General features: G+C 42.9%; 1 protein-coding gene across 5 annotated transcripts in view; it reads left to right on the top strand.

The window, feature by feature from the left end:
* Nucleotides 1-16,342, top strand: part of ppp1r9a (protein phosphatase 1, regulatory subunit 9A) — a 48,753-nt gene that overhangs the window by 2,544 nt on the left and 29,867 nt on the right. For 3 of the 5 annotated variants that reach the window (XM_061665051.1, XM_061665052.1, XM_061665050.1), the window contains exon 2: nucleotides 3,328-4,826. In XM_061665051.1, the coding sequence (XP_061521035.1) occupies nucleotides 3,474-4,826 (1,353 nt within the window). In that variant the 5' untranslated portion in view covers nucleotides 3,328-3,473. Of the gene's footprint in view, nucleotides 1-1,716; nucleotides 2,169-3,327; nucleotides 4,827-16,342 lie in introns of those variants that run through there. The other 2 variants (XM_061665053.1, XM_061665049.1) reach the window with 1 other exon arrangement.

The raw sequence follows: 16,342 nt of genomic DNA, 5'->3' as shown, positions 1-16,342 counted from the left end.
ATCTACTCATTTCACCTAAAACAAAGTTAAAGCAATGCTATGGAAACAAATAGATTTATTGTGTAAGAGGAAAGCACATCAAAACAATGATTATGATGTCATGGGATCACTGGAAGATCATAAAGTGACTCTTAAAAGCATCCAATTTGCTGTTATATGTCATCTCCCGTAGTGCTAAAAGCCTCTATAGGCACATGTGTGAAACTAACAGATCTGGCCCTCTCCATCGTTTTGTGTGGCCCGTGAAAGTTTACCCACAATTATTCACTTCTGTTTAAAACTAGCCATAAATTATGATTACTAAACGCAGGGGCAATAAGGGTTCCTACACAAAAAAACCTTAATAAAAGAGTATGAGTTTGTTTTACTTTGTCGTCATGTGGTTAGAGCCCTTAAATGCAACAGTCTGAGACCTGGTCAACAACAGTCTGTCGAGACTCCCTGCAGACAATGTCCCAGGAGACAGATGGTCATGTTTCGGTACTGTGGCTCCCAGTCAGGGCCGTTCATTCGGTCTCCATGCTCCCGTATAGTTTATTAACACGACGTGAACAATTTGATCCAGCTCACATGCATACGGCGCACACGTCATGCTTCCTCACCAAGCTGATTCACATCTATTGGCTGTGTGTTGCCGTTGTCTTCTCACAGCCTCACAGTTATTTTTATATTTATTTATATTTTAAGCAACATCACATCCCCAGAATTTAGGCTATATATGAATGTACTACAACGATCATTATATATAGGTCAAAGCACCCATTCAGATGCATCATAATGAGGCCTTGATTTGGAAAATGTTCAATAATGTCTCCCAAATGGACAGCATTAACGGTCTCCTCTTTCGTTTGTCTGCCTGACAGTCGAAAGTTGAGAGGTCTCGGGTTTGAATTGCTTTGGCCTTCCTGTGAGGAGTTTCTATGTTCTTCTTCCAAAGCTCTTCCTCCAGCAACAAAACATACGTTAGGTTCTAAATTGTCCATAGTTGTGAAAGTGAGTCCAGATGGTCGTTTGTCGCTATGTGCCCCAGTCCAGTGTACCCCGCCTTACCCCCAAAGTCAGCTCCCACCCGCAAATTTGAGAGACATTTTAGTTTAAAGGTTTAGGTGGCAAAATTACACTGATGTGTAAACTAAAAACACCATTTTATGTTTCCAAAAGGACCCTGAAACATGGTAAATTTGGGCAAAAGGGGGCACAACACTTGACTTGCCAATTCACGACTGCCTCACAGTTCTAAAGGTTCTGGGTTCGAACTTCATGTGTGGAGTTTGCCTGTTCTCCCCATGCTTGCTTGGGTTTTCTCCGGGTACTTTGGCTTTTTCCCCACATTCCAAAAACATGCATGTTAGGAACTGTAAATGGTCCATATGTGCGAATGGTCGTTTGTCTATATGTGCCCTGTAATTGGCTGGCAACCTGTCCAAGTTGTTCCGCTCCCCTCGCCCAAAGTCAGCTGCAATCGGCTTCAGCTCATCTACCTTACTGAGAAGAAGCGCTATAGAAAATTGATAAATAATAAAAGCTGTAACTAGATGGATTTGTGCCTTAGTTTTGTTGTTGTTGTTGTTTTGTACCATCCCGCTAAGCCCCTGGTGTGGAGAACTTTGGGGGAAACCTACAATTTTCCCCGCTTAGCCCTGGTGGTCCTTGACCCCGTTTACCCCACCCACTCATGATGTTGTGCAGCAGGCAGCGTGTGAAGTTGAAGAGGCTGCGTGCTGCTATTTGTGCCAGACTGCAGCCCACCACCACGCAGCAGCTTATCGGACCGAACCATTCCAGCTCGCCAGGTTCTCACCGGGAGCTTTCATCGGCTTTCGTTGGTAGATAGACGTGCTTTGCTATATTGGCGAAGGATTTGGGACGCTGCCGCCGAGAGGCTCCGGCAAGATGCGCGTTCAAGCTGCGCCGGTACCCCGGTGGTGAAAGCGGCAGCAGCATCACCCGCCGCCTGCAATGGCGCTGTAGCCGCTCCAGTCAGTGTGCATCCTCACACTCTGCTCCGTAGTGGCCATTCCGTCCGGGACTCTCCGAACTAGCGTGGGATCGAAATGCTCTTTTGGAAAGAATCTGCAGCAAGAGCGTCAGTGTTTTTGCTTTGGCGTACTCCAAATGGGTGGGTTTCACTTGTGCATCACGCGTCAAACGGAGCCGAAGCCACGAATGTAAGTGGGACTCTTTTGTTTTTGTTGCTCTGAGGCGTTGTTGTTGCGCGTTGAACTTGTTTTTTTAAAAAAATATTATTATTGTGATCAGTGTTGTGTTTATCTCCTTCCACTCAAATAGACGCGTAAAGGTAAAGGTAAAGGTAACCCGAGCTGTCATGTTGTATGCGGTGTGGCTGATGTGGATCGCACAGCCTGTTTGTCTCCTCCACAATTATTATCAAATACAGCAACTTCACTTTGCTGCCTGCAATGCCCTACACATGCAGGCCAGTTACCCAGGAGTGGTATTTCAATTTCAACAAGGTGCATTTTTTTTGCACACAACATTCTACGCAGCGCAGAGTCCAGCGTGGTAAACAATGACTATTATAACAGCACATTTAGATTTCAGACCATGCTGCTGCACGCCTCAGTGTGTGCATTGTATGTACTGTGTGCCTCCTCCCCCTGGAATGCATTGCAAAGCAGGATTAAACATTAATGGTTGGTGGTATGGAATATTTAACTACTGTTGCCCTCCTACCATGCTGTACACACAAGATGTGGAGGTGTAACTTGCTGTTCATTTCATGTGTTTTGTATTAAATGTACATTACTATGACTGCTTATGTATAAATGTTTGCCATCAAGCTTAAACCAGTGATGATACTATAATTAGATAATTCTGCAATTGCAAATAGACAATAATATCCAAATGTTTTAGCATTCAAATAGACCTTCGAAAGTACTTCAAATATGGTAAAATCTTTAATGACATATTTAATTAGTTTTTAAACATTTAGATAGGAAAAGGGTTCCTGTAACACTTTATCAAGGGCCATTAAAGTTTCTAATGTCCTCATGTATGAAAAATGACGATTTAACAATCAAACACCTGTGTTGTTACACATTTTGATGATTTGTGGGTTAATGCTTTGGGGCTGTTAAGTTCCTCTAAGGTTCTATATTTTTTTTGAATTGCATGGCAGACTGGATCAATAATCTCAGGTCCAGGATTGGCCCATATTATACATTATATTCCCCACCCCTGGTTTACACAAGGTTCTCGTCACGGCACTGTAATTTCATTGTTTGTTTTGTCCAGTTTGCCATGATAATATGACTGGAATGTCTTCCGTAAATGATGTAGCCTTACGGAATGTCTCTGTCTCTGCAGGTGGGAGCAGGCCTGAAAGGATTCTAAAACGGCATCGATTGGACCAGATTTGGCAGCACTGCAGTAGGTCAAAGCTAACGCTCAGTCCTGAGTTCTAATGAGGCCACGGCGATGCTGACAGCCTCGCTGAATCCAAAGACATCATAATGCTGAAGACGGAGGCCACGGGGGAGAGGACCAGCCTCCGGAGTGCCTCCCCGCACCGTAATGCCTACCGAGCTGAGTTTCAGGCCCTCAAGAAGGCTTTCGACCAGCCTCAAACAGACGGAATCTCCAAGCCCAAGGACCTCGAACGGGGGAAACAACCAAGGGGCCGCCAGTATGGCACACACGTCAGCCGCATTAAAGACATGTTCATGCAAATGGGCTCAGAAAGTGCAAGTGTCAAGTCAAGGGATCAAGATGATACCTCACCCCAAAAGCTGGTCAAGCCAACCAACTTCATTAACAAGGCTGATGGATCGGTGATAAAACTCCAGCATTCCTCATCGGCTGAAAGGGTAGGAGGTGCCAGAGCAAAGTTCTCTGAAACCAGGAAGTTGTTTGAACAGCATTCACGCGACCAGTCCCAATCACCAGTCTACCCCTATGGACGTGATAAAAGGGGTTCCCACGAGCACCTCGATGACTGGCGGGGCGCAAGGTCCAACAGAGGCAGTACGGACTCGCTGGACTCACTGTGCTCCAGAACGGAGGCGTCGTCGCCAACTGTTAGCCAACTGAGTGCTGTTTTTGAAAATGCCGACCAACACAACCAGGGTATGCCCTTCAGAGGAGTCAGCAGACGGGCCTTATACTCACCAGATGGATTCCATCGCCAAGGAGGGGATCTCAGCGAGGATGATGCGCGACAATCTCCAATTGGTGGAACTTACCGCAACAGAATAGCCGGGAAGTTCCCGTCATCTCTGTCCGCTGAGGACCTGCTGAGTCCTGGGGCCGAGACTGCAGAGCGCAAGCTAATCCTCCGAGACAATGAAGCCCAAGATAAAGCTGATAAGAGGCAACTATCTGATGCCACCACAAATGGAAGTCAGTTCAATGGCTCCTGTGATGAGGATGACAAACACTCAGCAAAAATACAATATATTGAGGAGGATAATGACGGGTCAAAAACTACAAATGACGATGTGATTACCAAGAAGACTTTTGAGGATGCAACCCTTGAGCCAACAACCACACAAACTGCTCTGGCTGGGGAAAGCCAAGAGGACCTTATCAGAGAAGACACATCTTCTGAATCTCCCAAAGACCAGGTGGACGAACCTGACGAGGAATACACCGGGAATGAGCGGGTAATTTTTAACGCAGATGGGGATGCGTGTTACCAAGGTTGGGGTGAAAGTTGTACTGACCCCGAGGATGAGCTGTATGGAGACGATGAAGATATTGTCTACGACCCCGGCTCTGATATGACCGAGATTTCTGGTCTGCCAGAAGAAAATAAAGAGGACATCCCCGCAATGAGGAAGATTCGCTTCAGCACTGCTCCTATTACAGTAAGTTTTTAGGTCGTTGCAAAAGCAGATTAGAAAAGCAAATATTGTAGTCAAAGCTACCCACTACTTACCATGAGCTCATTATTTCGCTAAAGCGTTGATAGAGTTTTCACTTACAGTACATCTTTATGAACCTTGTCCTTGTTAGACTTCTATACAGGGATCTATCAATGGTCTACTTCAATATGATACAAGATGAAGCAGCAAATGATCATGTATCTACATTAAATCTGTTGGTCTCAGGCGGCCAGGCCTGTAGCTATTTTATTATGCAAAGCTTGAGGGTTAAAGCATCTGCCCCTGGGAAATTGTGTTCACAGGCAGAGCGTCTGTGCACGTGTTAGTCGTGCTGGTTGTGTGCCTACACACTTTTCACACATGCTGGTGTTTATATTTTCAAACCACTTTTGTCACTTCACTTCCAATCACGGTCTCGTTTTGAGCAGGGTTTAACCAGGCACATGTAGGCATGGTGGCATCTTGTGTCTCGTTTATTTCAACTCCTTTTTAATTTCCACAGGGTGACGAGAAGTGGTAATATTAGAAGCGGTGGTCATACACAATTTGCAGTACTTGTTATTTACAATTTATGTGTGTCCTAGTGTCTTGGTCACTCGGGTGAAGAGAGGGGAGCTTTCAAAATTCTGGTCCACCATCCGGCGTCTCAGGAGGGGGAAGCAGTGCACCATCAACACTGTATAGTGGGGATGGGGCACTGCTGAGCTCGACTCGGGACGGGGAGAATACTTCGAATACCTCCTCAATTTCACCGACACGCCTTCCCATGAGGAAGCAGAGTCTGGGGTCTTCGAGGCGGGCTCTCCTATCTCTGGGTTTGAGGTCACCGAGGTGGTTAAAAAGCTCCTCGGTGGCAAGGCCCCGGGAGTGGATGAGATTCACCCGGAGTTCCTAAAGCCTCTGGATATTGTGGGGCTGTCCTGGTTGACACGCCTCTGCAACATCGTGTGGACATCGGGCACAGTGCCTCTAGATTGGCAGACTGGGGTGGTGGTCTCCCTTTTTAAAAACGGGGACCGGAGGGTGTGTTCCAACTACAGGGGGATCACACTCCTCAGCCTTCCTGGTAAGGTCTATTCAGCGGTTCTGGAGAGGAGGATCCATCGGGAAGTATTGCCGATGGAGTATTGCATCTCTGCTTTTCACAGATGATGTGGTTCTGTGGCCTTCATCAAGCCGTGATCTCCAACTCTCACTGGAGAGGTTCGCAGCAGTGTGTGAAGCGGCTGGGATGAGAATTAGCACCTCCAAATCTGAGACCATGGTTTTCAGTTGGAAAAGGGTGTAGTGCCCTCTCCAGGTCGGGGATGAGATCCTTCCCCAAGTGGAGGAGTTCAAATATATTGGGGTCTTGTTCACGAGTAAGGCAAGAATGGAACGGGAGATCGACAGGCGGATCGTTGAAGCGTCTGCAGTGATGCGGACTTTGTATCGGTCTGTTGTGATAAAGAAGGAGCTAAGCCGAAAAGCAAAGCTCTCGATTTACCGGTCGATCTACGTTCCTACCCTCACCTATGGTCTCAAGCTGTGGGTCGGGACCGAAAGAACAGGATCCCGGATATAAGCGACCTTATTTCCTCCGCAGGGTGTCCGGGCTCTCCCTTAGAGATAGGGTGAGAAGCTCGGTCATCCGGGAGGATCTCAAGAGTAGAGCTGATGCGCCTCCACATTAAGAGGAGCCAGATCAGAGGGCTGGGGCATCTGATTAGAATGCCTCCCGGACGCCTCCCAGGCGAGGTGTTCCGGGCATGTCCCAATGGGAGGAGACCCCGGGGACGACCCAGGACAGGCTGGAGAGGCTACGTCTCTTGGCTGGCCTGGGAACGCCTCGGGATCCCCTGGGAAGAGCTTGAGGAAGTGGCTGGGGAGAGGGAGGTCTGGGCTTCCCTGCTGAAGCTGCTGCCTCTGCGACCCGACCTCGGATAAGCGGAGGAAAGTGGATGGATGTACGGTGTGTCCCAGTAGATGTTACATCATCTGACTGAGTTTTGTGCGTATGCTGCACATGTTGGACACAAAGAGGCGAGTGTAGTTTATGGATTGTAAAAATGGATTTGGAAGATTACGGGAAATATTTTCCGCTCTAATCTTCAAGCCTTTAGAATCAATAAGCTTAACATTTGTGGTAGTAAAGATCATATTTTAGGAAGCCCTCTGGATGTTATTTGTATTTTCATTCTGAAATTGTGTTTTCAGTCATTTGGGCTGATTGGGTGTGGTGAGTGGGGGATTGAAATCGACTGTATTGGTACAGCTGTCCATATTCTGCTTCCAGTATGGATTGTCTGTTTGTAGAAAAGTAGGCCTGCACTAATTTCCTGTACCAATCCCATTGTTTATGATTTATCTGAACACAATGTAGAATAATACAGCCACAAGTGTGCTTGTAATTCACTTAAACTCAAATCATATTTATTTATTTTTTATGATCAAGTGCACTTGTGCAATCAGAAATTCTAGTGCACCATAACGTTATTTATTTATTTATTATTAACTATTGAGTGAACTTAAACAGGCATGCACAAAATTGACATACTTTTATTGTTCTACATATTATGCATTTTTTCTTCAATTTAAAACAATCACTCAGTGTCATAAAATGTCAATGACGCACTGTTGTCAAAATACTGTAAGGAACAAGAATTGTAGCGTACTTTGCACCCCACATTGATAGGCAGGTCTTGTTTCATGCAGGTGAGATATTGTTTGCGCTGCCCCGTCTACTGCTGGGTTAGTGCTAAGTATGGATTTTGTTACTATGACAACTAGCAGGGCAGCTGCTTGTTAAACCCCAAGTCAAAAAGCAAGTGCAAACTTTGAAGCGCACGCAAGCCCCTACAAAGACAGCATGGATTGTATTTTCCCTCATCAGCAGGTTTCTAAATTACAATACCAATAATCAATTGTTGTAGTGGATTCATGAATGTGGCGCATGCAGCGGACACCTCGCACAACACAGCACAAATATTGCAATTTTACACTTGAGGTGTAGGTAGGCACTATAGAAACTAAACTATTTGTATACAAGAATTTAAAACGTCAATTTTCCATCTCCTTCAAATCAATGTAACTTCATTGAAATTAATGAAGGCCTAAAAACTTTCCTTTTCCACAGACATATCGATGTAATATGTAACACCTAAAAAAAACACGAAACAATGTCAGTAGTAGTGTTTAGGGGGATCACAAACCTATCACAGAGTTGAGGAGCAATCCTATTAACATGCTGTAATGAGCCAGGACAATTAGGCCTGTTACTCTTATGCAGGAAAGGTTGTTTCACTAATTAACTTGTACTGTCTACAATCGTGTGTCATTTGGCTCCTCCTACTCAGGACTTGCCATACACAGCGAAATACAGTCAGCACAAAAATCCCTTTCAGATATAGCCTCTTGGGGTAATAATCAAAAGACGAACATATAAACATAATCAGCTCAAAGGCAGAGATGATTAAAAAAAAAGAAGCACCGTATCGGTGTCTATTGTTTAATGGCTCATATTTTGTATGAAAGGCAATGGCTCATATTTTGTATGAAAGGCACTGACGGTTATTCATCATATGGAATATTTAGGACAAGCATGCCCAACTATTACACACTCGTCCTCACAATCAGACTGTCATCCCCCTCCCTCATCTTCATTATGCAGCCCCCTCCCCTCTGCAGACAAACATGGTCGTGTCTTTTGTTCGTCCATATAGCGAGGTAGACAAAGACATGTTCTCAAGCCCTGCACGAGTCCAGCGTGACCCCAGAGGGAGGACACTGCAGAGCGGATCTGGGCACGGGGAAAAGAAAGAAAAAACATCTTTTAATCTTAACGGTTTTTGTAATATTTCTTAGTGCTGCTCCCTAAAGCTGATAAATCATTTTAACATCCGAGCTTTGCAGCCTTAATTGACTTAGAAATAAGGCGGGCAGCTGTTAAGAAGAGAGGGTGCACAACCAGCTTTTTGGCAACAGTTTGTAAACAGCATACTCAACCTCTGTTTGAGAAGTCCTTTATTTTAAAATATCCATTAAATCGGAGACATGAGTACTTATACGGTGTAGAAATGTTATTACAGGTACACTTGTACATGAATGGCATTCAATGAAAGAGTTGTATCTAAATAAACTATTGTAAATATGCATAAAAATGATGCCTTATAAAAATATGAATGAACCATTTTTTTGTCAAAACACCTTACAAAAGAAAGAGTAATTAAACACACTAAAAAGAGAGGATAAGAAAAAAACTGCAGACTAAATGAAAAATACAACTAAATCATTGTTGTTTTTGTGGTTGTGGTTGAGATGTGTTTGTAATATTTGGTGACCCAATTAGCTCCATGGTAAGGGCAAAACATTACAAAAGGTTATCAGTTGGCAGAGCACTGCTATGCCATTGCGAACAAACCCGCCAGTTGGTACGTCACTCAAAATTGAGAATTATCATCATGAGATTTGTTGATGCAGCTCTTATTTTAGATCTCCTTAAATTGTGCAGGCAGTGGCTGCAATATGTGCAGCCGCACAGGATGGGATCGCTTGGGGGGGTGGCAACGTGCTAGAAAATGACTGCCAGTGTGCAGGTGTACCTACTGAAGTGCCCAGTGACCGTATCGGCCGTATACATTAATTCAATCCATGGTTCCTTCCGCGTCCTTTCATCGAGCTGCAACATTCTGACCCAGTGAGAAGTGACTTTAGTGGGCTACGTGAGGAAAAGACACCACGTCTTCCCGAAGGCACTGACCTACAGAAAAGAATCCTATCACATGCTCATTCAAGCAACTGGTTTTTATCCTTGGCATGAGTGTCTCTAGGTCGCCTGCTCGCTTCTCCTCAGATTGATGCGGCACTGCCGAAGTCACGCTTTTGATGCCCTATTTCCACACCGCAATGCTTTTACAACCATTAGGAACCATAGAGAATAGAGCGTTTCATCGGGGCGTATCACACTCGTCTTCTTCCACTTTCTCTTGTGCGGTTGTCTGGGTGTTAAACTTGTCTGCCCTGATCAAACATCGGTCTCACTTTTTTCATTGTGTTTACTTCCTCTCTTTGATCGGATCACGCCACAGGAGTTTGACAGAGGAGGGCCTCTGTATGCAGTGTCTGGCCTTCCTTTTTTTCCTCCTCTATTCGAACTCCATTCATGCAGGGCATTTCGTCTCTCTTGATATTTTGATTAAAATGTTGAGCGTCAGGTAAACGGTGGCATGAAGGGCTTCTCCACTTTGTGTGCTGGCAATCACTGGATCATAAAAAAAAACTGCATTTGTGTATAAGAATGGACTGCTGCTCCATTTGGGGACTGCTGAGTAGCCTCATCAATTGGATAGATGTGTGTCAGCCCTCTTCCCTGTGGCAATCTGTCTGGCAACAGGAGTCTGGACGACATTATTTAACTGCTGTGGTTAGTCATAAAACCACACCAGGCCATTCTTTTACTGAATAATTGTGCCATTTGTTGAGGTTTTACATTCTGATATTGAGCTGGAAGTGGTGCGATTTCCACAGGGGAAATTTGAGGTCATCTTCCTCAGATTAATACTGTATTGCACTGTGCAGGCGTTGAGATTAGAAACCGTTGCAAACATTCACTCGCAAAACAACCTTCTGAATCTCTGCAGTGCAACGTTTCACATCATGTACTTTAGTAGATCACGGAGGAATAAAAAGAGTTTCCTCTAGTCTATTTGCTGATGCTTGGAAACGGAGAAAATGGAAACTAACAAACTCCTTGTGCCATTTTCCGCTCACTATGGATTTAGAAAGTTATGTCTGACGATCTGCCTCTTCATCTTGAACACGACATTTAAAAGCCATGTTAACCACATCTACAAAACCTTTTGCCTTATTCTTAATTTTAGGATATACACTACATCACCGTTATATCTTTAGCTGTTTTATCTGGAGCATCTCTTAATACGGGTTTGTGATTCCCAAACTGAAATGAGGTGGGCCCCCAGCCAAGAACTTTCAGACCATGCTCTGATAGAGAGGATTACTCTACTTTAGTGGTGTCCCTCTTTTGGACGATGATACGTTAACTGCTGTACGATTAAAACATTTTTTTTTTAAATGCAGTAGAACTAAAATGAATAAAAGTACACTGTGATGAAATGTGAGGAAGGGAGGCTTGCTGAAGATGAATCAACATCATGCAATGCACCTTCTGGTGCCCATTCCGTCTTTCTTATTTTACTATTGACTTAACCAGCCATTAGCACATCCATTTTCTCTACCACTCATCCTGTTTCGGTTCACTAATTATAACTAGCCTACAGTAGATTCCAGCAGACTGGTTAGTCAAACAGTATTTGTTTTTATGTCTGTCTGTCAAAATATTGCTTTAAGTGAAACTGGTCCGTGGCACAAAATGGTTCCGGTATAGTCATGAGAACACAACTGATATACTAAATTACTTTCTCAACAATCCTCCTTTCTGCCCTGTTTTTTTTCCCATTACTTATTTTACTAATTTTCCTAAAAGCTCTGTAAACCTGCTACCAATGTCCTAATTATGGATTCCGTAGCTTACTGTCATGGGAGAGAACTCTGTCAAATGGTGACACGTATAACAGTTGACAGTTTGCTTATGAGATCAGAAAAAGGGCAGTTGGTATTAAACTGTATTTCGACTAAGCTTCTTTTCAAGTGAACTAAATCAAAAGTATTTCACTAACTCCTTCAAAAGGCTCAAGCAGTGTACAACCTGTGCGTGTTTCTACATGAGTTTGTCTTTAATGTGAAAAATGTAGTTAGTTGGGCCAACTTTTCATACAATAGTTCTTTTCATCATCATCTCTGACAGGTCCAACAGCTCCAAGCCCAGGTTGGATATGTGTGTGTATAGTTACTGAAATATTCATGCCAGGACGTTTTTGTTTGCCTGTTCCTGTGCCACCTGATGATCCCATGGGGATGCAATTTTAATGATCGAGAGAAAGGCGAGACTTGTTGTTGTTTTCTTTTTTGTTGTTGTCCTGGTCAGTTTCCACCTCATACTGTGTCATGAACCTATCATTTATCACCACACTTTTATTTCCACCTGTAGTCTGGTCCCCTCTGCATGAGATCATCAGTAGACACCTAATGTTTTTTTATCACTATTTTCCATTTATAACTAATGTCCAAGTCATTTTTATGTGAAGGGAAATATTTTTTGTGATTAATTATGTTTTTTAAAGGCTCGAGTCTAAACCTCCCCGGGTGGTTGTTTTCCTGTGTGTAATCCCAAACACTAGCAGGTTATGCCGCTCGGCTGGGTTTGGGATGGAAAATAGTACCACGGGAAACTGAAAACAATATCACGCTGATCACATTAGTCAGTCTTATGTTTGACTTTTTTTCATTTGGCTGTTGGCAAAATTTTATTGGAGGAGACTGCAGCACTGTGAAGACCACACGATTTAAAAGTGGCCAGCTGTGCATGGCCCATCACAACACAATAATAGCAATCATCATTACGATACAAAAACGCAATATAGTATGTAACTGTGCCACGTACATCATCTGGAGCAGTTCATATTCAATACTTAAATAATAACTGTGATTAAAAAAAACATTTTTTAAAATAATATACCGGAGTACATCCTACTAACCAGAGATGCAAATTATTAAATGTGCTGTATTAACTTTATTTTATAATTCGCAGCTCACTACAGATATGTTGTGCCACTCGAACTTGGAGGTAACAAGGACAGGACAGAAAATTGCGGATGTTATCAGAGGCGAATTTGAAATCCGATTGGTGAAAGAAACAGTACAATTGCCTCTATAGTTTAAGTAACTTTACATTGACCAGCACACTACTGATTCTCAAGACACTAGAGTGACATGATTTAAGCAAGGAGCCATGCGATGTAACAGTCTTGTTGTGGTACTTGTGATCCCCACCTCCCTTTCTCTGCCCATGACAGAGACAGGACACAGCAAGCCATTGTCTGCTCTCATTGAATTATGCTTGTTTACCATTCTATGCCCTGTTTTAGTCCGGGTCCCTCCAATTGTGTCCTTTGTCCACTCGATTATCTGGTGGTAGTACCAGTAGTTGGGGGTTGGCATCCTCCTGGTATCTATTTATTTTCTCTTAAAATCTCACTTATGTTGTGAAAACTGTGATTTCCCTTTGTATGTACAGTCCACAATGTGGGCTAAAAAAAGATGATGCTGACTAAGCCATTGGCGTTCCCCGACATGTCAGATGTCAGTGTCGCTTCCTCACACGCAGGATGATGCATGGTGAGATGACAGGAAGTTTGGCCTTGAACTGGACTGTTCACCCTCGTCCGCCACTTTTACATAAGAAAGACTGTGAGTGAGTGTTTCTCCTGGCTCGCTTCTTCTCCACATCTCCTTATGCCTGTGAAGGTCAGTCCCAATCCCCCCCGAGACATTCCTTTACCTCATCATCCCCCCCAATAGCTGAGGCTTAGTGGTGTGTGTGTGTGCGAGGGTGGGTGGTCACAGTTACAACTAATGGAATGCAAATGTACCGAGCTGTTCTAGAACAGTGGACACATTCTAATGAGATTCATTACAAAAGCTGTATCAAACAATCTACCTTTACAAAGGTAATAATGCTCAGGTAATATTTATGAATTACAATGTAGTTGTAAGATTATTATGAAATATAAACATGGCTTATTTATGTGATATATACCTTATAATATAAATATTTTATTATGGATATGAAAATCATTTTATTATTATTTCCTTCTAAATTCCTAAGTATTATCCACAAATAACCTACCACATATGGGACATTTCATTAGGTACACCTGCACACTCAAATGAGATCCAATACAATAATGTCGGGTCTCTTATTTAGCCAAACGCGGTAACAAAATATTGGAAACCATATAATGCAGTGCCAGTGTACCCCAGGGCAAACTCCATCCACCATAATATATATGGATACTTCTCTAACTCATCCAAAACTAAAATAAGGCAAACCTTTTGATAAAATTATTGTCTTGGATTTTGTTGCAGTTTTCAAGTTTACCTAAAGAAATGTCTTGTGTAATCAAGGAAGAAATGGTTTCTGCTTTGCTTATTTCTAAGTCCTAAGTCAACTCATGTGTATTTTAACTCTCACTCCCACACTTGAGCCATTTTTACATTTCTAAATAAGTCCTGAATAAGTTTCAGTCCTGACGCTTCCATTTTCGCTTGCTTTATCTAAATAAACAATGTTAAATGGATGCATACAGTTTGTGTCTTCATTCCTTTTAGATTGTGCAGGTGTATCGCAAATTGGAGCGTGTAGACATCGTGCGGCTTGTCCCACAGCAATGAGAACATTTCCCCTGTGATTCCCTCTCATGGCTCAAGGCTCCATCCGCCATAGTAAAGACACTGGGTTGTGATGAAACACACTCGGCACAAGGCTGAATACCATCACAGCAGACTAGCAGCTTCACCCAGTCCTCAAGTTTTCTTTCTTAATTTCATTCTAATGCCTGTTCAACTCCTCAATTGCATGGCTTTGCGACTCTGCTCACAGCCCATGAATCATCTGAGTCACTGTGTTTCTTTCTCTCACTGGATATTATCTCCACTCCCCCATGAACTGGACTCTTTGTTTACCACTCCTATGCCTTCATTTTCTCATCATCCTTTTATACACCAGCACTTGGCTTGATTTGCACTTCCACCTCCTCCACATGAGCTCCCCTCTTTTCTCTTTTCCCTATGGGGCCCAGCTCTTTCCTCACATTGGGAAAGTGACTGACATTTTCATTTTCATGGTAAGATGAGTCTGCAGCACACTTGCTTAGCACACAAGCGTGTATAGACACGCACCTGCAAGGAAACCAGCTGCACACACACATGGGCACATGCACAAAATACCCACAGTGCATACTTTCTTTCCCTATTGTTGCCACCAGAATGCCTGACGTGCATTCTCTGGACAATCTCAAATGCCCATATATAAACAGAAAGACAAACAAGCTTTCTGGCTTCTGAAGAGTCAAAGCAGCTGCAGTGTCTGTTTTACAATCTACTATTAGGTAAACCTACTAAAATACTGTATAATATAATCTTGTGTGAAATGTAATCCAGTATAATTAGCCCAGATAGGACATATTTCTTGGGTAACGTTCTGTTTATATCCTTTTCATATTATAACATTTTAAATGTATTTTATATTTCACTGGGCCCGTGATTAATGGCGCCGAACTGTGACAGTAGTCTTTTACCAGAAAGTCAGCTGGTTTGGACTTCAGTTCTCCGCGACCCTGAACAGGATAAGTGGTTATGCAAAATGGATGGATTTCTATTGTTAGAAGTTATTGGTATTGCTAAAATCAGATATACTATATATGTGGCATAGCACATGCCTTGAGGCACCGGCAAATCTGCCTCACAATTCAGAGGTTCTGAATTGAAATGTCAGCTCAGGCTGTCCTGTGTGGTGTTTACATGTTCTCCTCACGCTCATGTAGGTTTATTCCAAAATCATCCGCACTAGGTTTACTGAAGACTCAGATTGTCTGTAGGTTTGAATGTGAGAATGTATGGTTGTTCGTCCATGTGTGGCCTGTGTACCACGCCACTCCCCGAAAAGTCAGCTGGCGCCATCTCACCCATGACCGTAATGAGGACAAGCTCTGTAGAAAATGGATGGCTATATTGTACATGATTTGTATCCCTCATAAACATATAGTGATGTCATAGTGAAAGTAACATAGGCCTACTGTATTTTATTGTATTTATTTGGTTTTATGATGAGTATCAAAAGATACAGTTTAAAAAATAAACTTACAGGCTACCTCATAAGGTACACCTCAGTCTAATGAGATCAATACAATGTGTCACTGAGCCCAAAAGTGCAAACCAAAATATTACAATATGATGCAGCGCAACCATCTACCACTGCAAACTACAACTACAGTATTAAACCGAGTGTATTTCATGAGAGAAACTGTTTTATTCCTATACATGTCATAGTGAGAGGGCCTATGTTATCTATACATTGTGACTTATAGCTTCATAAGTTATAAGTCAAAATGTCATCCAGAGAAGCATCACAGGTCAAGGTTTTCCTGTCCTTCCTGTGGTGCCAACCTTCTAAATAATGAAGGATAATTGCACATCGCACGTGTTTCACTGTGCAAATTTAGCTTATTACTCTTATGTCAAAATGAGCCTCCAGGCTAAGGGAAATGCATTTGTTGCCAGAACAAGATGGTGTTGTACAACTAGTCCTAAGTAGACAAAGATTTCCTAAAGTTAAATATTTATATGGAGTCATGGGACTGACCTCGTCAGTCTCCAGCTCTCAACCCAATAGAAAACCTGTGGAAGGAGCTGAAACTAAGTGTCCAAGTGGCATCCAAGAAAAAGAACTTTGATATTGTGTTTCTTACACATTTTTAAATTGATATTCTGTATATTATCACAATCAATAAATAACCAAAAACAAGCCTACACATTCAGCAGGAATAAATTATTTTTTCTCCTTCACTGCATCACATATTCTCTGACATACCCTTTTAACGTAA

This window comes from Phycodurus eques, chromosome 20 (genome assembly GCF_024500275.1).
Source record: "Phycodurus eques isolate BA_2022a chromosome 20, UOR_Pequ_1.1, whole genome shotgun sequence".
In the NCBI taxonomy this organism is placed as follows: Eukaryota; Metazoa; Chordata; class Actinopteri; order Syngnathiformes; family Syngnathidae; genus Phycodurus; species Phycodurus eques.
Note: the sequence above shows the minus strand (reverse complement) of the source record. Positions and strands in the feature narration are given on the sequence as shown.